Source organism: Carcharodon carcharias, chromosome 13, assembly GCF_017639515.1.
Source record: "Carcharodon carcharias isolate sCarCar2 chromosome 13, sCarCar2.pri, whole genome shotgun sequence".
Taxonomy (NCBI): Eukaryota; Metazoa; Chordata; class Chondrichthyes; order Lamniformes; family Lamnidae; genus Carcharodon; species Carcharodon carcharias.
Window position 1 is genome coordinate 50,473,577 of NC_054479.1, and position 23,591 is coordinate 50,497,167.

The following is a 23,591-nucleotide window of genomic DNA, read 5'->3' on the forward strand; positions in this document are numbered from 1 at the left end:
TTAGAGTTCCAGGTTATGAAGCAGGAAAAGAGCAAGAGAACAAAGAAAGAAAAGAAGCCATGATTTTTAAAAATTCATCTGGAGACATGGGCATCTTTAGCAAGGCCAGCATTTATTGTCCATCGCTAGTTGCCATTCTGATAGGGAGCTACCTTCACAAACCACTTGCAGTGAGGTGAAGGTTCTCAGTGCTGTTGGGTGGGAATTCCAGAATTTTGATGCAACAATGGTGAAGGAGTGACAATATATGTCTAAGTCAGGGTAATGTGTGACTTGAAGGGGAGCTTGGAGGTAACGTTCCCAAGCAATTATTGCCCTTATCCTTCTAGGTGGTAGAAGCCATGGTATGGGGAGGTACTGCTAATGAAGCCTTTGCAACTCTTCTGAGTACAAACCCGTTTCCATCTGTTTCAGATGAAGTTACATTGTTTCATAGTTTGTCATTGTGAGATTTGAACTCTTGATCTTGGGGTTACAAACCCAGTACCATAGCCGCTTGGCTATTTAGGCCAAGCACATGAAGCCTTTGCAAGTTGCTGCTGTATACACAGCAGCCACTCCTGATTACGAGATTTGGCTCTGGTGTGATGCTCTGCAAATGAACAGTTTTCTGAAAGGCATCACCGACGTTCACACATGAGAATTTGAGCAAGTTACTATCAGCTGATGCTGTTCATTTTAACTATACCCTGACAACAGTCAACATATTTAAGAGAAAACTAGAGCTAGAGCTGAGGAACCTTTGATTGTCTCACAACAACTGTATGTGTGTGTATATACGATCAAACAATATGACCCTGGGCCATAATATTTACTTGTGCAAAATCCTCATTAAAATATCTTCATACACAAAAGGGTAAAAGTACCAATAATTTCTTCCAAAATACAAAAGGCATTTTAAACATCAAATGTATCAATACTAGTAAATCAAGGATTGTGTAACTGAACATCTCAACAACTGCTAAATTGTCTAATGTAGTTCTGGATGGGATGGAGGAATTCACATCACACTTAGTCTGGTAAATCAACCACTAAATCTAAAAAAAATTTAGAATTATTAATAAAATCCTGAAAAAAATTGAAGAATTAATTCACTTAAGAATATTCAGCCAGTGGAAATGGGAAACATTTATTCCGCATTGTTGACTTACATTATTTACACTCATGATGACACCAGATGAAGCACAGCCCCGGCTTATTTCCTCTAAGGCAATGGCATATGCCAAATAATCCAATCCTGCTCCACCAAATTTTTCAGGCACATCCATTGCCATGAGCCCGAGCTCTCCCATTTTCTTTACCTAACAAAACATAATTAAGGTTGCAATATCACAACACACTCAAAACTTGAATACAACTCATAATAGTGGTAACCAACAAAATTGACTTTATCACTTCTCTGATTAGAAATGGCATTTATATGGCACTTTTCATGACTTCAGGGCATTGCTACAGGAGTTCCTCAGGTCCTAGGCCCAACCACCTTCAGCTGCTTCATTAATGACTTTCCTTCTAATACAAGGTCAGAAGTGAGGGTGTGGGCTGATGATTGCGCAATGTTCAGCACCATTTGTAACTCCTCAAATACTGAAGCAGTCTGTGTCCATATGTAGCAAGATCTGGATGACATTCAAGCTTAGGCTGATAAGTGGCAAGTAACATTCCTGCTACACAAGTGCTGGCCAATGGCCATTCCCAACAAGAGAGAATCTAAACATCTCCCCTTTTTTGAAGTGCAGGTACATTGCAATGCGGGAGACCACAGAATTAGAAAAAGTAATCACATATGCCCCTTTCACAGGCGTACAGGCTGCCCAGTCACAACTCTACACCACTCCTCTAATATCCAGGGGGAAAGTTCTGCATAGACTCTTCCAGGATCCCTAAAAATATTCAAATAAAACTCTCCCACACTACTGCTCTTCAATCATGATCCGTTGTCCACAACACTGCCTTCTTACTTCCAAGTAGCAGTACTTGGAAAAGGCTTAAAGGAAACCTGATGGGTGGCAGGACTTTTTTTTCATTAAAAATAGTATGCCAGCTTTGGCAATTTTAAATGGAAACAATTCTATATAGTACTTTGAAAAACAAAATATGAAGATAATTGGGCAGTTCTTTAATTAAGCGATATTTCAGAAAGCATCAGCACTACCTGACAGACCCAGTTTTTAAACACATTAGTAAAAAGGAGCAGTTAACTGCTGGTTCCTACAAAATCCAGCTGTAGAAAGCTGTCAGGCTGGCTGCCCTCTGCCAAATACAACTCCATGATTCATGTGGCAACCCTTTTATTCATATTAGTACTCATGTAATGAACCAGTGGGTCTCCTGGAGCATTGCTCATGATGAGGCAGAGGATAGGCTGATTATAAAGATTGAAGCATTACACCAAGTAATGCCTGATAAATTGTATAGGAACACTGATCTCATGTTACATGGCTGATTAAAAAAATAAAATAAAATGTACATGGAACAGTTTTCCTGGACATCAACTGAAAGCCCAAAACATCTTGTAGTGTGAAGGCAATTTGATTTATTTGCAAATCATGGATCAGTGGTTTTTGCGGTGCATTAGATGCCCTAACACTCCTATATGTGCTTCACCTGACAATTGGTAACGCCTTGAGACATCCACTAATTCTATCTAATCTTCTCAGATGAAGAGGAAAGGATTACTCTGACACTAAACGAGGAGAATGGCAAAGTGTAATGAGGATTATGAAAGACTGCAAGAAAACACAAGCAGGCCAGCAGATATTGCTCAATATAGAAAAATATGAAGAAATACATTTTGGAATTAAGGTTATATGAAGGTCAAATCCAACCTGACCACTACCACCCTATCAGTTTACTCATTAGCAAAATGATGGAAGGGGTTGTCGACAGTGCTATCAAGCAGTGCTCACAAATAACCTAATTGCTGAAGCTCAGTTTAGGTTCCGCCAGGGCCACTTGGCTTCTGACCTCATTACAGCCTTGGCCCAAACATGGACAAAAGAGCTGAACTCCAGAGGTGAGGCGAGAGTGACTGACCTTGACATTAAGGCAGCATTTGACCGAGTGTGGCATCAAGGATCCCTAGCAAAATTGAAGTCAATGGGAATCAGGCAGAAAACTCTCCACCCATTGGAATCAGACCTAGCACAAAGGAAGATGGTTGTGGGAGGTCAATCATCTCAGTCCCAGGACATTACTGCAGGAGTTCATCCAGGTAGTGTCCTAGGCCCAACCATCTTCAGCTGCTTCATCAGTGACCTTCCTTCCATCATAAGTGAGGATGTTCGCTGATGATTGCACAATGCTCAGCAGCATTCGCAACTCCTCAGATACTGAAGCAATCCACGCCAAAATCCAGCAAGACCTGGACAACGTTCAGGGTTGGGCTGATAAGTGCCAAATAACATTTGCGCCACACAATGCTGGGCAATCACTATTTCTAACAAGAGAGAATCTAATCGTCCCTGCTTGACACCTTACCATTGACCAGAAACCGAGAAGGAACAGCCATATAAATACAACGGTTACAAGGGCAGGTCAGAGGCAGGGAATTCTGCAATGAGTAACTCACCTCCTGACTCCCCAAAGCCTGTGCACCAGTTATAAGGCACAAGTCAGGATTACTCCCCGCTTGCCTGGAAGAGTGCAGATCCAAAAACACTCAAGAAAATTGACACTATCCAATAAAGCAGCCTGCTTGATTAGTACTCCATCCACTCTTCCACCACCCACACACAGTGACAGTAGTGTGTACCATCTACAAGATGCACTGCAACAACTCACCAAAGCTCCTTCGACAGCAACTTCCAAACTCACAACCTCTATGACCTAGACAGACAATAGCAGCAGATGCTTGGGAACACCACCACCTGCAAGTTCCCCTCCAAGATACATACCATTCTGGCTTGGAACTATACTGCTGTTCCTCCACTGTCGTTGGGTCGAAGTCCTGGAACTCCCTTCCAAACAGCAAGTTCTAACACATGGTCTGCATGGTTCAAGAAGGTGGCGCATCACAACCTTCTCAAGTACAATTAGGGATGGGCAATAAATGCTAGCCTAGCCAGCAATGCTCACATCCGGTGAATGAATAAATTTAAAAAAAAGTAAATAATAAATCAAATTATTTAAAGTGGAATAAAGAGCAAATGACCTTAGAATCCAGATGCACAGGTCATTAAACGGTGATGGTGCACCCAGATAAGGCCATAAAAAATAAACAAAGAGAATATTTGGGATTGTATCTGGATGTATAGAATGCAAAACTGAGGAGGAATGCTGAAATAAAACCAAATGCTGCAGATGCTGGAAATCTGAAATAAAAACAGAAAATACTGGAAAAACTCAGCAGGTCTGGTAGCATCTGTGGAGGGAGAAACAGAGTTAACGAGCTAAAGAGTAGAAATATGATAGCTTTTATACACAAGGTCCAAAACATCTTTGTCAATCTCTCCTTAGCCGTCATTTATCTCTGACCTTCTAATCTCATTCCACTTGTTCCACCCCTTCTTAATCAGTATAAAATCCATCATATTTCTACTTCTCTTTAGCTCTGAAGAAGAGTCATATGAACTCGAAACGTTAACTCTGTTTCTCTCTCCACAGATGCTGCCAGACCTGCTGAGGTAATGTTGAACATATGCAAGGTCTTAGTGGGACAGTAGTTGGGAGTATTGTGTACACTTTTGGGTACTTCATTATAGGAATGATATAAAAACAATGGAAAAGATCTCGACACATTCAATAGTATGTTAACTGTGCTGTTTGGTTATGATTTCAAAGAGACTCAAGAATTTAGAATTATTTTTGTACGAGCTGAAAAGGTTAAAGGTTGATCCAATAATGTCTTAAAGACTATGAAGGGTTATGATAAGGTAAGTGAAGAAGGATTGTTTTCACTGTTCCCTGAGGTAGGATTTAAAAGGACAGAAATTTAAGATAATCACAAAGGGAATATTATAAAAAAATCTTTTATAGAATATGGTTAGAAGATAATCTGTCACAAATGTGTTGAAGGAAAGTTTGCAAATTATTTGCTCGGTAAACAGTGATATTAATGAGTATGGCAATCACATCTTTACTACATTTTAATACAGATACAATTTTCTACAATGGCACTGGAACAACCAGTACTTTCCAGCATCGTTGATTGGACACGCTACTAGGATTCCTTGTGTCCCCACTAGGTGAGACATTACAGCAACATGATCACTGTATACAAATTTCACACAAAATAAGTCACTGAGCTAGTCATGACACTCGAGTTCAGTTCCTCTGAATCACAGATGAACAAACAATCCAGGCTGTAACACCTACGTAAAAGGTTCAGGTGAAAACAGGATAGGATTGATTGTGATGATCCCAATGACTGACAAGCTAGCTGATACTCTGTCAGGACTGAGTCATGAAGAGTGGGGATTTGGCTGAAGTATTAGAGAACCAGTAGAGCCATGGAGTGATACTGGCAATAAATGCTACTTCTCAGTTGTGGAAGGCACATGATGTGAGGACACCTTGGAGGTGGGGAAGTGAGGGGAGATAAAGAAATTTAAAAATACGTCAGTGATATGGGCATTATGTTGGTCTTTGGTGATCCTGAGCTATAGAGGGAATTATCAGCCAGGATTTCCTCTCTGCTCTCGACTGAGAAGTACTGGATGTTTGTATGTAGAGGTTCAGTGAAAGTGTGATCAGACTTGACTGTGATACCTTCCCTGTTATATCTGGGTTGACTAAGAATGGTTGATCATTTAAGAGTATGTAGCACACCAAATTAGTGGGCTATAGAGATACTGGACACATCGAGACACCCTGACTCAATGCTTACTGCTCCCAGACTTTAGAAACAACATGGAATAATTGGTGGGATCAGGAAGAGAAGTTGACCCTAGTGCACAACTGACAAGTTGATCAGCTGTCTGTTCTGCATCTCTCTCAATTTACTTTAGTATTGAAGTCAGCGGAAATGAAAATCGAAAGATGGAAATGTGAGCAGCTGATCCAATATTGCCCACTTTATAAGATTGCCCAGTCAAAATTACCCCCTTTTCTTCAAGTGGAAAACTAGTATCAGTATGTAAATGTTTTTCCTCAACCTCTTCCACTTAACATTCTATGACCCTATTCACCCTCTTTAGAATGATCAACTATTCCAATGCATTCCTGACGGGTCTCCCACATTGTACCCTCTGTAAACTTGAGGTCAGCCAAAACTCAGCTGCCAGTAGGTTGACTCATATCAAGTCCTGTTCATCTATCACTCCGGTGTTTGCTTACCTACATTGGCTCTTGGTCAAGTAATGTTTCGATGTTAAAATTTTCACCCTTATTTTCAAATCCCTCCATGGCCTCCCCCACTCTACCCCATCTCTCTAAACTTCTCAAACCCTACAATTCTCCAAGATAGCTGTGCTCCTCTAATTCTGGTCTCTGAGCATCCCCAACTTTAATCACTGCATTATAGGTGGCTGGGCCTTCAGCTGCCTAGGCCCTAACCTCTGGAATACTCTCCCTACATGTCCTTGCCTCTCTGCCTTGTTTTCCTTGCTTAAAACCTATTTGCTCAAGCTTTTGGTCATCTGGCCCATTACCTCCTCATGTGGCTTGGTTTATACATTTTCTTCTTTAATACTTCTGTAAAGCACCTTGGAACATTTCATTACGTTAAAGACACAATATAAATATAAGGTGTCATTGTTGATCTTTTTATCCTATTCACGTAGACATTCCTTAAGCTTCCTATCCTTTCTTGGACTGTTCTATTTTTGAGCACATGCAATTAAAGGAATGGATTATCTTAAATTGGATTTCCCCTGTTGCAGTCTCCTTCCCACAATCACAGTTATAAATCCAAAAAGCCAATAATAAACTGCACATGCACCATTTCAAAGCTCTAGAGATAGCAATTGGGAGAGAAGCCAAATTGGTCGCTTGCTCTACACACAAAAGGAAAGTCAGCCACCCATTATCAAGGTCAACAGTGGAATCTGGCTAATTGTTCTGACATTCTTAACAGATTACCTGCCTCAGTTTTGAAATCTGAAATTGTGTGAGGGAAATTAAGGGCATTTACTGTGTGTGCTGCATGCATTTGACTACAGAATGCATTTCACTGCGCTGCAAAGCTAATTCATCATTTTAGGTGCTTTAAGGTGATTTGATAGCATGAAAATACGTTATATAAATGCAAGTATTTCTTATTTTTTTGGCATGCTTTGTTATCAGCAAGAACTGTTATATTTGGCAACGCTTGCCTTCATAATGTCTACTATTCAGCAGAGAACAAAGATTTATTTAGCATATATTTAGTGAAAGTCCCACTGCTATTAGAAAATGGTAAACAGCATTTCTCTTGTATTAAATAAAATGAAAGAAAATCACTGCAGTATAAGAAACAACAACTGGTTATTGCTCAATTTCAATCCAGACAAAAATACTTTGTTTCAGAAGGATTTAAGGGTCTGGGATCAATGGTGAAATGTGTTTATAGACTTCTAAGCCACCTAAAAAGTATAAATAATCAACAAAATATTTTTAAATACTCATATGGTGACAGATAAAAGTGTCCACTCCACTTATGAGAAAAAATTTCACAAAGCTTCTCACAAAGCCCTCATCGTAAGCCTTTGTTTCCTCAAGACTCAACCATTTCACCCAGCCTTGCAACCTCCTGAGACTTGAGCTCATCCAAAACTCTTCTGGCTGTACACTAACTCTTGCCAAGTCCCATTTACCCATCACTTCTATGTTCACTGGCCTACACTAGCTTCCAGTTCAGCAATGCCTTGATTTTGAAATTCTTACCCTTGTTTTCAAATGCCTTTTGCCTCAGCCCTCGCTGTCATCTCCACCAGCCCTACAAATCTCCAAGGTCCCCACGCTCTTCCAATTCTGACACCTTGCATATCCCGATTTTCTTTATTATTGACAGGCCTGCCTTTAGCTGCCTAAGCCCTACGCTCTGGAACTTCCTCCTTAAACCTTTCCCCACCTCTTTATTTCTCTCTCCTCCTTAAAACTTACCTCTTCTACCAAGTTTTTGATCTCCTGTCCTAATATCTCCCTATGTGGCTCAGTGTCAAATTTTGATGGAAGGCTTTTCCTGTGAAATGCCTTGAAATATTTTACTATGTTAAAGGCTCTACGTAAATGAAACTGATGTCGTGGTTTTAAGAGATTAGGAAAAGAAATGCTGTAATAGGTACAAAAAGCTCAGAGGCATTGTTAGGAAATAGAGACAGTTTAAGTAAATTATATCGGTATTTGGGACGTGCTAGTATGACTCAAACTGCTGGTTGGAGTCATACCTAGCACAAAGGAAGATGGTTGTGGTTGTTGGAGGTCAGTCATCTCAGCTCCAGGGCATCACTGCGGGAGTTCCTCAGGGTAGTGTCCTCGGCCCAACCATCTTCAGCTGCTTCATCAATGACCTTCCTTCCATCATAAGGTCAGAAGTGGGGATGTTCGCTGATGATTGCACAAAGTTCAGCACGATTCGCAACTCCTCAGATACTTAAGCAGTCCATGTCCAAAAGTAGCAAGAACTGGACAGTATCCAGGCTTGGGCTGACAAGTGGCAAATAACATTCGCGCCACACAAGTGTCAAGCATCTCCAACAAGAGAGAATCCAACCATTGCCCCTTGATGTTCAATGGAATTACCATCACTGAATCCCCCACTATCAACATCCTGGGTGTTACCATTGACCAGAAACTGAACTGAACTAGCCATATAAATACTGTGGCTACAAGAGCAGGTCAGAGGCTAGGAATCATGTGACGAGTAACACACCTCCTGACTCCCCAAAGCCTGTCCACCATCTACAAGGCACAAGTCAGGAGTGTGATGGAATACTCCCTACTTGCCTGGATGATTGCAGCTCCTACAACACTCAAGAAGCTGGACACTGTCCAGGACAAAGCAGCCTGCTTGATTGGCACCACATCCACAAACATTCATTCCCTCCACCACTGACACACAGTGGCAGCAGTGTGTACCATCTACAAGATGCATTGCAGGAATTCATCAAGGCCCCTTAGACAGCACCTTCCAAACTCACGACTGTTACCACCTAGAAGGACAAGGGCAGCAGATAGATGGGAACGTCACCACCTGGAAGTTCCCCTCCAAATCACTCACTATCCTGACTTGGAAATATATCGCCATTCCCACTGTTGCTGGGTCAAAATCCTGGAACTCCCTTCCTAACAGCACTGTGGGTGTATCTACACCGCATGGACTGCAGCGGTTCAAGAAGGCAGCTCAGCACCGCCTTCTCAAGAGCGACAAGGGATGGGCAATAAATGCTGGCCCAGCCAGCGAAGCCCACATCCCGTGAATGAATAAAAAAAAGGACGAAGTTTTAGCTTTAAAGTTTAAGTTTGATTTGTATTTCTGTAGCTGTGTGTTTAAAAAGTCAAATTGAGTTTTAGTTTCACTTTAAAAAGGTGCCTGCATTTCTAATGAGGTTTGTTATGACTGTTGCAGCTAAGGTAAACAAACAAAGGTGGAAGAATTGGGCTGTGGCCTAGCACCAGGGGTCCAGAGAGACATGTCCCTCCCACAGACACACACAGAAAAACTAAAGAAACAGAAGTTTTAAGTTTCAGTTTGAAGCCAAAACCCCAGAGAGACTGAAGGGGAGTAGAAGAGGGGAAAGTCCAAGCAGCCCTTCTAGGCAAAGGATGGACAGGAACCTGGAAAAGGTCCTGTTAAGCCAAGTTAAGAGTGAGAGGCAGAAAAAGGCCCCAAGCTTCAGGTTTAAAGCTTCAATCTGCAGAAACCAGATTTAAAGCAAGAACAACGTGCAAGAGGCAAGAAGGTCCAAAGAAAGAACTGAAGGTCTGTAACTCTTTGCTATGGGCATGTGAAGCAGTGGTACTATTAGCGGCAGAGTCGGTGAGAGAGTGTGCCTGGAAGACAGCTTGAATGCATGTGGTTACCCAGGAAAGAAGAACATCATAAGGAGATATTGAAACCCTGGAGGTGAACCCTTGTGGAAGGTGCCTAAGAGAAAGCGCCAGTTTGGGAGAAGATTCCAAGGCAAGGTCTTTGAAAGGTGGAGATTGGAAACCCTTGTGTGAAAGACAGAGTTCAGTGAGACTGGTTGGCTCACAGTGTGACAAGCATCTGGGGCTGGACGGGGGCGGGGGTTGAGGAGAGATCCACTGCATCTGGTTGAGGTGGCATCTGTCACTTGGTTTCAGAGTGTGATGTGTCTGACCACAGGGTAATCTTTTGTACATGGGCTGTGTACTTACAGTGGACATTAAAGTGTAAGATAGCTTTTGTAATTTGTGCTATCCTTACAAATCTGTATATACCTGTAAAGGTATAGTTATGGGTGAAGGAGTATCATAATATAGTTCCTCTTTACTTGTTAAATAAATGTTTTATTCTTTTGTTAAGAGTTCATCAACTGACTCCTGTGACTCTGTTCAATAGCTAATCTCTACGTATCTAAACAAACAAATAAAAATTATGATCTATCAACCTGGGTTCCACTCTGGGATCAGGCTTGTCCAAGGGTAATCTCAGTTGGAGATCATAACAGGCATATCGCCCCAAATGCATCCAGTAACCAACATATCTATTCCAAGGTTGTATTGTGCTTTTATTCTGACCAAAATTATAATTACACAAGTGACTGACAACATAAAGCAGCTTATTTGGTGGTTGTGAGTTACCTCTGACACTTAGCTGTGTTTAGGAAGAGGGTGCATGGAGTTAGTTGTAATTTGCTACCTCTTTTACATTTGCTGCGCTCTCAATTATTTCCATGCAGTTCTTTATTTAATTTGTTTAGCTGTCAGATGCTATTTTACACAACTTATGCAATCGGAGTAGTAGAGTAGCCCCAGAACTGAACATCTCATTTATATTAGCTGTCCGGCAGCCCAACCAAGTTTTGATTTCTGTGCACAATTTACATTACAAGGTCTTCAAACGTCCTTCAAGCAAAACTTTGACTGGTTCTTTTTGTGCAAAAGGTCGCATTTCAAAACAAAACTAATCTTTCTCATGCAAGTGTGTTTCAGATGGATTCCCTATGCCTCCCCATCTCTCTCTTTCCCTATAATTTACCACATTTTCCATTAATTCTATACCACACTGTTAATTCTCCCTGCAATTCAGTTGGTCTTTAAGTTCAGACTGTCCAACCCATCCTTGTCGACTTGGTTAATTTGGACAAAAATGTTTAAAATGAAAGAATAGAATGTCACTTAATGTTTGTGAAAAACAGAAAATGCTGGAAATGCATAGCAGATTAAGCAGCATCTGCTGGACAAAGACAGATTTATAATTAAGGTGTAGAAACTCTTGAGCGCTGATCATGGGTCACACCAAAATGTTCAACGTTTTTATTTCAGATTTCCATCTTTCACACTTTTCCATTCACCTCAATGTTGGCTAACGTTTTGCTTCTTTTGGTCTTGTTCATCCCAGTGGAAGAATAGCATTGACAACATTAATGCTCTGTGGATTTGTTGGGGAAGAAAGAAGCATAAAAGATTTGAACTAGCATTGGGCTCTATGCAATCTCTGAAGTGAGATAGAGCTTCTGGATGATGGAAATGTATTGATCAATGATCATTATGGGAAAAGAGTAGAATAGCAATCAGTGATTAGTGACTCTGTGGGCTTTGCAATTTGTCTGAGGTAAAGAGGAACTGCAGGTAGAGTGGCTTAGCTAATAAGGTAACCAATTCCAACTGGGGGTAAAGAACAAAGAGCAAAAGACATGCAACATCTAACTGACATTCATCTATAGAATAAACTCAAGTTTTTAAATGGCTTTTAAAAATATCAGCCAAGCTTCCCTGAGAGTCAGTGAATGAATGTGACATGTAGTGTGATAGTGGACTATACCGTCCTGAAATTCCAAGTTGACTTCCTAGCCTGCCCCGAGTTAGCAATAGGGTTACAACAAGCCTCCGGCTAGAAGTTTGAGAGAAAAATAAAATGAGTATGGACAATTGAATGAAATCAACAACCACTGCAGGAAGTGAATGCAAGTCTGAAAAGATACTGTGAACCTGCTGAAAATAAATTCAAATTGAAGTTACTTAAAGACAACAGCTTATTGTCTGCTCATGTTAATCTTCCATCTATATCATGGAGGTCTTGTGACATAGTGGGTAGTGTCCCTGCCTCTGAGCCAAAAGCTCTGGGTTCAAGTCCCATTCCAGGACTTGATGGCCAAGGAAGGTGCGATCATAATTCAGCCAAACAGGTTGAGTATCAACTTGTAAATCCTTCCAACATATGCCAATGGCAGGTGGTAATAGCAGGAGCGATTCTTGGTCAGCCATGTGATGGAAAGAAACTGGTGCCTCTTCCACTGCTATCCATAGCTCCAAGTACAACATGCATGTAAAGGTTATGCTAACAGTAGAGGAATCAATCTGGTTGGGGTGAATTCGGGACCTGTCTCCTTGCCCTGCCATAGTGGAAGTTCTGGTGCTGTGGATCAGACCTGCCTTCGGAAAGGGAACAGGAAGGTGATGAATCTGTATCTTATTAATAATTTCGGCCTTGAATCCCTGTCACTTCGCAAACTAGCTTGCAGGACACGCACTGGTTAACCTAGGCAGCAGCTAATATTCATGCTGCCTGATCATTTCAATCCCACAGACATACAGCAGTGTTAACCTATGCTACTCATTGTCTTCAGGCCTCTGGGGCGTGGATATTGAGTGTTTCTGATGCCACTGAAAGGCAGCCAGCACCTCTTAATGAGATACACTTTGACTGCATATTGAAGGGAGCATTCAATAACAGTAAAGTGGCTTCAACAAGTGCTGAGATAACACTGTGGTTCTCTGGTGCTGCTTTGGAGGATCCTCTTTCCACTCTCTCCCCACAACCCACCCCAAGAAGCAAGGAGTTCTTCAGATATTTAGGAAAGATATATGGGATCTGCAAAGAATGGAGGTGGTTTGGGAATGAGGACAGGGAAGAAACTGCTTAAGAGAGCGAGAAAAGGAGAGAGGGAGACAAAGAGAAAAGTTGAGGAATAGAGTGAGAGATCATTTGTTATTATTTTCATTGTAAATAGGTTACAAGTGGAATATTGCATTGGGAGGTGAATCCTGCATTACAGAGCCATTACACAGCACATCAGTTGCTTTTATTATATGCAGCAGGACTTTTTTGTTTAGTGTAAGGACAATGGCCTTCATGTGCTACTTTTACATTTGGCATTGATTTTCATATACTTGCTGCGTTCTGGTGTGTAATACAAAGATCCAGAGTCAGCTTCCTAATTTACTCTGCAGGAGCAAGGAGAATTCACTAGGCCAACATTTTGCTGCTGTCAGCCCCTCCAGACCCTACAATACAGACAACATTGAGGAGAAACTGCATGACTGCAAACAACTTTGATTTCCGCTGAATAATGGAGTAATTCAAACCAATGATTTTCCAAACAGTCCCTCCCTACATGATAGCAGCTTTGTGTTACGTAATCAAACTGTACTGTTTTAGGAAGGCTGCCACTAGAGGCTTCATTAAAAGCTGTACCTGCTCAGCAGGAAATTTGTGCTCCCTGTCCAGCTGCGCAGCAACTGGAGTGAGTTCCTTTTCTGCAAAACCTCTGCACGTGTCCCGCAACAACTGATGAGTTTCTGGAAGCTCGACCATCTGATAGACTGTGTACAGTTGGCGTAAACATCCTGACTTCACAGCTGCAGGGGGGCAAAATAAAGAATAACTGATCAGGAACAGCGGCTGCTGCTTGGTATACTTTCACTTGGGAAAATCATGGATATTCTGAAAATGCTTGATCAATTCCAAGAACATTCTCCTACATGTGAACATACCAATTAGGAGCAGAAGTGTTGGGGAGGTGATGGCATTGTGGTATTGTCACTGGACTAGTAATCCAGAGACTCAGGGTAATGCTCTGGGGACCAGGTTCAAATCCCACCACAGCAGATGTTGGAATTTGAATTAAAATTTGGAATTTTTTTTAAAAAGACTAACGTTGACCGTGAAATACCCTGAAAAATAGCCTAAGAAAGCCACGACGAAGTTCATAAGGAATGAAACCGGAGGGACCACTCAACATTAACTTAGCACCGGAAACGGCATCGACAATCTCAGCCTCGTCAGCCCTGCAAAGTCCTCCTTACTAACAGCTGGGGGGGGGGGGGGTTATGTCAAAATTGGGAGAGCTGTCTCACAGACTAGTTAAGCAACAGCCTGTCATAGTCATACTCACAGAATCATACCTTACAGATTATGTCCCAGGCACCACCATCACCATATCCCTAGGTATGTCCTGTCCCACCAGCACAGTGGTAGTCATTTGGGAGGTAACTGCCCTGAGAATCCTCATCAACAACTCTGGACCTCATGAAGTCTTATAGCAATTTTGATCTATAGCTCAAACATGTGCAAGGAAATCTCCTGCTGATTACAACATATAAGCTGAGGTGGGGGGCGTTGCAGTAAGTCAGTACTCCGCCATTTGGAGGAAGCACTGAGGGTGGCAAGGGTGCAGTTATGTACTCTGGGAGGGGACTTCAATGTCTATCGCGAAGGGAGGTTCAGTAGTACCATTAATGACCAAGCTGGCCGAGTCCTAAAGGTCATAGCTACTAGACTGAGCCTGTGGCAGGTGGTAAGGGAACCAACAAGAAGGAAAAACATACTTGACTTCATCCTCACCTATCTGCCTGCCGCAGATGCATCTGTCCATGACAAAATCGGTAGGAATGACCACCGCACAGTCGTTGAAGAGACGAAGTCCCGCATTCATATTGAAGATACCCTCCATCGTGTTGTGTGGTACTACCACTGTGCTAAATGGGACAGATTTCAAACAGATCTAGCAACTCAAGACAGGGTTCTACGGGCCATCACCATCAGCAGAATTATACTCAGCCACAATCTGTAACCTCATGGCCCAGCACAGCCCCCATTCTACCATACCACCAAGCCAGGGGATCAACCCTGGTTCAATGAACAGTGCAGGAGAGCATGCCAGGAGCAACACCAGGCATACTTAAAAATGAGGTGAAGCGACAACTCAGGACTACTTGCGTGCCAAACAGCATAAGTAGCATGTAATAGGCTAAGCTAAGCGATCCCACAGCCAATGGATCAAGTCTAAGATCTGCAGTCCTGCCACATCCAGTTGTGAATGGTGGTGGACAATTAACTCACAGAAGGAGGAGGCTCCACAAATATCCCCATCCTCAATGATGGAGGAGCCCAGCACATCAGTGCAAAAGATAAGACTGAAGGATTTGCAACAATCTTTACTCTGAAGTGCTGAGTGGATGATCCATCTTCAGCCAATTCATTTCACTCCACGTGATATCAAGAAACGGCTGAAGGTACTGGATACTGCAAAGACAATGTGCCCTTACAATGTCCAGCAATAGTACTGAAAACTTGTGCTCCAGAACTTGCTGTGCACCTAGCCAAGTTGTTCCAGTACAGCTACGACACTGGCATCTACCCAGCAACATGGAAAATTGCCCAAGTATGTCCTGTCCACAAAAAGCAGGATAAATCCAATCCCGCCAATTAGCGCCTCATCAGTCTACTCTCGATCATCAGTAAAGTGATGGAAGGGATCATCAACAGTGCTATCAAGTGGCACTTGCTTCAAAATAGCCTGCTCACTGACACTCTACTTGGGTTCTGCCAGGGCCACTCAGCTCCTGACCTCATTACGGCCTTGGTTCAAACATGGGCAAAAGAGCTGAACCCCAGAGATGAGGAAAGAGCAACTGCCATTGACATCAAGGCAGCATTTGGCTAAGTGTGGCATCAAGGAGCCCTAGCAAACATGGTGTCAATGGGAATAGGGGAAAACCCTCCACTGGTTGGAGTCAAACGTAGCACAAAGGAAGATGGTTGTGGTTGTTGGAGGTCAGTCATCTCAGTTCCAGGACAGCACAGGAGGAGTTCCTCACAGTAGTGTCCTCAGCACAAGCATCAGCAGCTGCTTCATCAATGACCATCCTTCCATCATAAGGCCAGAGGTGGGGATGTCCGCTGATAATTGCACAATGTTTAGCACCATTTGCCACTCCTCAGATACTGAAGCAGTCTATGTCCAAATGCAGCAAGATCTGGACAATATCCAGGCTTGGAATGACAAGTGGCAAATAACATTTGCGCCACACAAGTGCCACGCAATGGCCATCTTCAACAAGGGAGAATCTAACCATCACCTCTTGACATTCAATGGCATTACCATCACAGAATCCCCCACTATCAACATCCTGGGGGTTACTCTTGACTAGAAACTGAACTGGGCTAGCCATATGAATACTACGACTACGAGGGATCCAGCAGCGAATAATTCACCTCCTGATTCCCCAAAGCCTGTCCAAATCTACAAGGCACAAGTCACGAGTGTGATGGAATACCCTCCACTTGCCTGGATGAGTGCAGCTCCACCAACACTCAAGAAGCTTGACACCTTCCAGGGCAAAGCAGCCCAACTGATTAGCACCCAATCTACAAACATTTGCTCCCTCCACCACCGATGCACAGTAGCAGCAGTGTGTACCATCTACATAATGCACTGCAGGAATTCACCAAGGCTCCTTACACAACATCTTCCAAACCCACGATCGCTATCATCTAGAAGGACTGGGGCAGATGTGTGGGAAATATATCACCGTTCCTTCACTATCACTAGGTCAAAATCCTAGAACTCCCTCCCTAACAGCACTGTGGGTGTACCTACACCAGATAGACTGCAGCGATTCAAGAAGGCAGCTCACCACCACCTTCTCAAGGGCAATTAGAGATGGACAATAAATGCTGGCCTGGATGCCCACATCTCATGAATGAATTAAAAAGGAGTAGGCTGTTTGGCCCCTCGAGCTTTTGCTGCCATTCAATGAGATCATGGCTGATCTGATTGTAACCTCAACTCCACATTCCTGCCTACTCCCAATAATCTTTGGCTACCTTGCTTATCAAGAATGCATCTACCTCTGCCTTAAAAATATTCAATGGCCCTGCCTCCACCATTCTCTGGGAAGAGAGCTCCAAAGACTCATGACACTTGTAGGATTGCAATTCCCTCCAACTGGGAAATTTATGGAGTATAGAGCTCAAACCCACGGACATGTTTTGACCTAATGGTTTTTTTACCACAATATGGAAAACCAAGCTGCAGCCAACAGCACAGGGCTGTGCAGCAAGGGATTAATTCATATGGACTTGAAACGTTAACTCTGTCTTTCTCTCCACAAATGCTGTCAGACCTGCTGAGTTTTTCCAGCAATTTTTGTTTGTTTCAGATTTCCAGCATCCGCAGTATATTGCTTTTAATTTAGTAAAAGACAGTGGCTCATCAAAGGGTTTGGATATTGACTAATTGCTATCATGGAACAAAGGTACCAGGAAAACGCCATTACCTGCCATTGACTAATGCAATTAAGAAACTGATCACCTGATATAATGGCACAAGGGACAGGCCATTGACATTCAAACCTTCAACCTTCATTGGCCTTGGAGCCAGGTGTTGTACTGCTTCAAAACAATAGAATTATTTAAACAATGGGAGAGCTGGTCATATTCATTTGGGATATATTTTTCATGAAAGGCTGTTGTTTCTACCAGCATGAGCTGATCATATTTGTCTGGACTATGTGTAGAATAAACTAAGAGTCTAGCTACTGGACATTGAAATGAGCTGGCCAGGCCAGCAGCAGAAATGGTATAATTGGGGAAAGAAATCGTAGGACGCCATTGTTTTCTGCAGGCATTCAAGCAATTTGGCAGAGTCTGGTCAAGTCCACCGAGGGACCCACAATACCATTAGAAGGTGAACTTAGGGGTGATTGTAAGTATTAAGTTAGGATATAAAGATTTAAGTATTAAGTTAGGAACAAGGTGGGGTTTTAAGCTCCGATAGGACAGGGTTCCAGGTAACTAATTGTAACTGTATTTCGTGATTGCTGAATGCAGCCCTTCTCTAAGGGCTGTGAGTAATTTAATAAAGCAATTGTGAATTATCAGAAGAAACTTGTCTCGCTGGCTCATTCTGTTCAAGCCATACACTTGTGAATCTGGTGTCACGAACTTGAGTGTCGGGACTCTGAGGGATCCGTAAAAGACCCATTTATTCCTGCTCTCTGCTCCTGTTAACTAAACTAACCAATCTTCTATCCATGTTAACATGTAATTGCCTACACAAAGAGCTCTTATTTTGTGTGGGACATTATCAAATGCCTTTTGGCGACAGCTACAGGTTCCCTTTTATCCACCTTGCTTGCTTGCTTCAAAGAACTCGATTAAATCAAACACACTTTCTCATTCAAACCATGTTGACTCTGCCTGATCCAATTATGATTTTCTAAGTGCCCTAATATAATCTCCTTAATAATGGATTCTAGCAACTAGCCTATGACAGATGTTAGGCTAACTTTCTTTTGTCTGCCTTTCTTGAATAAAAGTATCACGTCTGATATTTTCCAATCTGCTGGGACCCTTCCAGAATCTAAGGAATTTTAGGAGATTATAGGCAATGCCTCTACTTTCTCTGCAGTCACTTATTTTAAGACCCTATGGTGTAGGCCATCAAGTCCTGTCAGCCTTTAGGTCTAAAAGTTCTCCCAGTATGTTTCTCCTGGTGATGGTAATTGTTTTAAGTTTGTCCCTTCCTTTCACCTCTTGATTTTCAAGTATCTTTGGGAAGTTTCCTCCATCCCAGCCTGTTCAGCATTTCCTGACAAGAATATCCTCAGTTCTGGTCTAATCCATGATAGTCTTTTCTCCAATGCCTCTACCATAATGCGGAGACCGTGACTATGCACATATTCTAAATACAGATTTACCATAACTTCTTTGCTTTTCAATTCTGTCCATCCAAAATTGAACCCCAGTGCTTGGTTTGCTTTTGTTACAGCCTTATTAACCTGTGCCACTATTTTTACTTATTTGGATATCTGTAACCCCAGAAACCTTTGCTCCTCCCTCCTATTTCGACCCTTACTATCCAACAGTATGTGTTTCCTTATTCTTCCTACCAAAATACAGTCACACCTATCTAAACTGAAATTCATTTGTCAAATATTATGTCCACGTTGTCAGTTTATTAATGTCTCCTTACATTTTCAGCACTTCTTCCTTATACCAAAGATCTTGGATATTAGGGATCAACTTTGTGGCTCTTTGCTGAACTGCTTCCAGTACACAAAAGTCTCAATTGTACCAGAATTGGATAAATGACTCGGTGAAGTAAGCAAGCACAAAGACAGCAGCTCATCACTGAGTGCTGTTAGTCACAGAGTATAAACTTGAGAATTTGGTGAGTGAGGGAGGAAGTGCAGAGGAGGGAAACAGATAAGTGATTGGTTGGTGAGTCTTTTAAGAATGAATCTTTCAAAAATCGTGTAGTTTATTAGTAATTTTAAAGTTTCATTAGTAGTAGTAAAGTTTACTAGCAGTGTAAATCTCAGATTCGTGGCTCTTGCAGCTTGTGGGGACGAAAGCAGGGACTGCAGGATGGATGAGCAAACTGACCGTAGCACCTTGGCACAGGAATTCAAGTGTGGGGAGTTAATAGGAATTTAGTGGTAGTAGGGGACAGTATTGTCAGGAGGATTGACACAGCTCTCTGCAGCAGAGAGCTTAAGTCCAGACAGATTTATTAGTTCTAAATTAAGAAAATAATTAATTAATTAAAACACTATAAAGATGGCAGGGCAAGTGATGTGTTGCAACTGCAGAACGTGGGTGTGCTAGACACCAGCATGATACAGGGCAAACACATCTGCAATAAGTGTTAGTGCCTTGAGGAGATTCGGCCCAGTCACTGAGCTGGAGGCCAAGCTGCAGACACCACAATGCCTCATGGATGGGGTAGGTTACCTGGACACTTTGTTCTAGGAGGCGGTCACACCTCTTAGGTTCGGTTCTTCTGATTTGGTCACTGTCAGGGACAGGGGGATGGGACTGTGAGTGAGGCAGGTAAGGGGATCAAGAAGGCAGAAGTGGAGGAGTCTCAGCCCTTGCAATTATCCAATAGGTTCGTGGTTCTTGCAGCTTGTGGGGACGCAAGCAGGGACTGCAGGATGAATGAGCAAGCTGACCATAGCACCTTGGTATAGGAAGCAATTCAAGCATAGGGAGTTAATAGGAATTTAGTGGGAGTAGGGGACAGTATTGTCAGGAGGATTGACACAGTTCTTTGCAGCCGAGAGCGTGAGCCCAGACAGCTGTGCTGCCAGCCTGGTGCCAGGGCTCTGGGCAACTACTCAGGGCTGGAGATGAACTTGTAGTGGGAGGTGGAGGATCCAATCATTGAGGTCTATGTTGGCATCAATGACATAAATAGTACTAGGAAAGAGGTTCTGCTTAGTGTGGGGGGACTAAGACCTTACACTGTAAATTAAAAAAATATATAGATATGCTCAAAGCTGTTTCTAAATTTTTAAAAACTGAACAAGGACCTTTAAAATGGCTGAAACTGTGTCTGTGACCCCAGAACAAAAGAAGCTACTTTGCAGCTTCAGAAATCTCACACCTCATTATCTTTGAGGAGCTACAAGCAATCACCTGGGGACTGCGCTGCCCAACTTCAAAGGGAGCTACATGAAGGCCATTTTTATTCGATAACCCAGGCTGGCCAGCGGAGACAGAACATCTACAAAGATAACGGCCTCCCAAACATTCCTTTTAACCCACGATGGCTAAGAAATTATCAGCCTGGAACACAAAGCCAATTTCCAAATACTGGATAAACATCCTATGTCAAAGATAGTGGAGAGGTGACATGAGCCTCTGGCTTGTGGAACAAGTAATATTGCCTTGCTAAACTGAAAAGCTGAGTTTGTTATTTACCATCTAACTAGCAGCCTCACAGAAAAGGAGTGTTGCCCAGGTTGAACACCTGGACCCATCAACACCGCTTCCGCTGGAAATTCTGGTACCATCACCTACAAGACTAATTCATCTGTGCATGCCTATCTTATCAAGTGAAGTCAACACCAACGGAAAAGTGAATTATACAGTAATGGTTTTCAACCCACTGGCCTCCATGAAGAAATGCCACATTGGACTTTGATTCTGGACTCTGGAGCTTACGTGAAACGATATTTCTTTTCTGTGTTCTCTACATGAAATCTTTATTTTCACCATCCCTCCCTTCACTGTCTGAGTGTGGATGAAACGTTGTGACCCTCCTTTCGCATTTTAAGTGTGTGCAAATAAACTAACCCTTTGACTTAATCCTATCTCAAGTTTGCTGTGGGTTATTAATTGAAAATTGGATCTCACAAAAACTGAGGGGTTGGGAAATACGCCACCCCTAAATTAAAAAGCAGAACCTCAAAGGTAATAATCTCTGGATTATTACTTGAGCCAAGAGCAAGCAAATTGGCATAGAGTAAATAAAATTAGAGAGATGAATGTTTGGCTCAAAAAGCCAACATGACTTTGTGAAAGGATAATTATGTTTAACTAATTTATTAGTGTTTTTTGAGGAAGTAACATGCAAGGTGGATAAAGGGAAACTTGTAGATGGGGTATACTTTCCAAAAGGCATTTGATAAGCTGCCACATCAAAGGTTACCACACAAGATAAGATTGCATGGTGTAGGGGGTAACATGGATAAAGATTGGTTAGCTAACAGGAAGCAGAGTAAGGAAAATGGGTATTTTTTGGGATGGCAAGCTCTAACTAGTAGAGTGTCAAAGGGATCAATGCTGGGGTCTCAACTATTTACAATCTACATCAATTATTTAGATGAAAGGACTGAATGTATGGTCACTAAATTTGCTGATGACCAAAATGGGTAAGAAAGTAAGTTGTCAAGAGGAGGTAGAGAGTCTGCAAAGGGATATAGGCAGGTTAAGTGAGTGAGCGACCCCTTATTTTTAAACAGCGACCCTTGGTTCTAGATTCTCGCACAAGAGGAAACATCCTCTCCACATCTACCCTGTCAAATCCCCTCAGGATCCTACATATTTCAATCAAATCACCTCTTAATCTTCTAAACCCTAGTGGATACAAGCCTGGCCTGTCCAACCTTTCCTCAGAAGACAACCCGCCCTTTACAGGTATTAATCTGGTAAACCGTCTCTGAACTGCTTCCAACGCATTTATATCCTTCCTCAATTAAGGTGACCAATACTATACACAGTACTCTAATGTGGTCTCACTAGTGCGCTGTATAGCTGAAGCATAACCACCCTACTTTTGTATTCAATTCCCCTCGTAATAAATGATAATATTCTATTAGCTTGCCTAATTACTTGCTGTACCTGCATACTAGCCTTTTGCGATTCATGCACTAGAACACCCAGATCCCCCTGTACCTCAGAGCTCTGTAATCTCTCACTATTTAGATAATATGCTTCTCTTTTATTCTTCCTGCCAAATTGGACAATTTCACATTTTCCTACATGATACTCCATTTGCCAGATCTTTGCCCACTCACTTAACCTATTTGTATCTTTTTGTAGCCTTCTTATGCCCTCTTCACAACTTACTTTTCGACGTTTGTGTCATCAGCAAATTTGTCACCATCCCATCCATTCCTTCATCCAAGTCATTTATATAAATTATAAACAGTTGATGTCCCAGCACTGATCCCTGTGGCACACCACTCATTACATCCTGCCAACCTGAAAGACTCATTTATGCCTACTCTGTTTCCTGTTAGCTAGTCAATCATTTATCCATGCTAATATGTTACCCCCCTATACCATGGGCTTTAATTTTCTGCAATAACCTTGAATGCTGCACTTGCAAATGCCTTCTGGAAATCTAAGTACAGTACATCCACCGGTTCCCCTTTATCCACAGCACGTGTTACTTCCTCAAAGAGCTCCAATAAGTTGGTTAAACATGGTTACCCTTTCACAAAACCATGTTGACTCTGCCTGATTAGTTTGAACTTATCCAAGTGCCTTCTATAGCTTCTTTAATAATAGTTTCTAACATGTTCCCTATGACAGATGTTAAGCTAACCGGTCTGTGTTTTCCCCCTTTCTTTCTCCTTCCCTTTTTGAATAATAGTTACATTTGCTATCTTCCAATCTAATGAGACTCTCCCTGAATTTAGAGAATTTCAGAAAATTAAAACCAATGCATCAACCATCTCACTAGCCACTTCTTTTAAGACCCTAGAATGAAGTCCACAAGGACCCAGGCACTTGTCAGCTCACAGCTCCAACAATTTACTCAGTGATTGTAATTTTCCTGAGTTCCTTCCTCCCTTCTATTTCCTGATTTTTAGCTGCTTCTGGGATGTTACTTATATCATCTATAGTAAATACTGATGCAAAATACCTGTTCAATTCATCTGCCATTTCCTTGCTTTCCATTATCAATTCTCCAGACTCACTTTCTATAGGACCAAAGCTCACTTTGTTAACTTGTTTCTTTAAAATATTTATGGAAACTCTTACTGTTTTATATTTCTGGCTAGCTTTCTCTCATACTCTAATTTTTCCCTCCTTATTAGTCTTTTAGTCATTCTTTGCTGTTCCTTATATCCTATCCAATCTTCTAGCCTTCTACCTATCTTTGCACAATTATATGCTTTTTCTTTTAAGTTTGGTACTAACTTTAACCTTTCTAGTTAACTGCGGATGGTGTATCCACCCCTTG

The 23,591-nt window shown here is 42.0% G+C and overlaps 1 protein-coding gene across 3 annotated transcripts in view; it reads right to left on the bottom strand.

Moving 5' to 3' along the window:
• acads (acyl-CoA dehydrogenase short chain) overlaps positions 1 to 23,591 on the bottom strand; it is a 177,312-nt gene that overhangs the window by 149,609 nt on the left and 4,112 nt on the right. The window contains exons 2-4 of one of the 3 annotated variants that reach the window (XM_041202812.1): positions 14,672 to 14,805; positions 13,523 to 13,686; positions 1,152 to 1,301 (exon numbers count right to left, since the gene is read on the bottom strand). In XM_041202812.1, the coding sequence (XP_041058746.1) occupies positions 1,152 to 1,301; positions 13,523 to 13,686; positions 14,672 to 14,805 (448 nt within the window). The remainder of the gene's footprint in view (positions 1 to 1,151; positions 1,302 to 13,522; positions 13,687 to 14,671; positions 14,806 to 23,591) is intronic. The other 2 variants (XM_041202813.1, XM_041202814.1) reach the window with 2 other exon arrangements.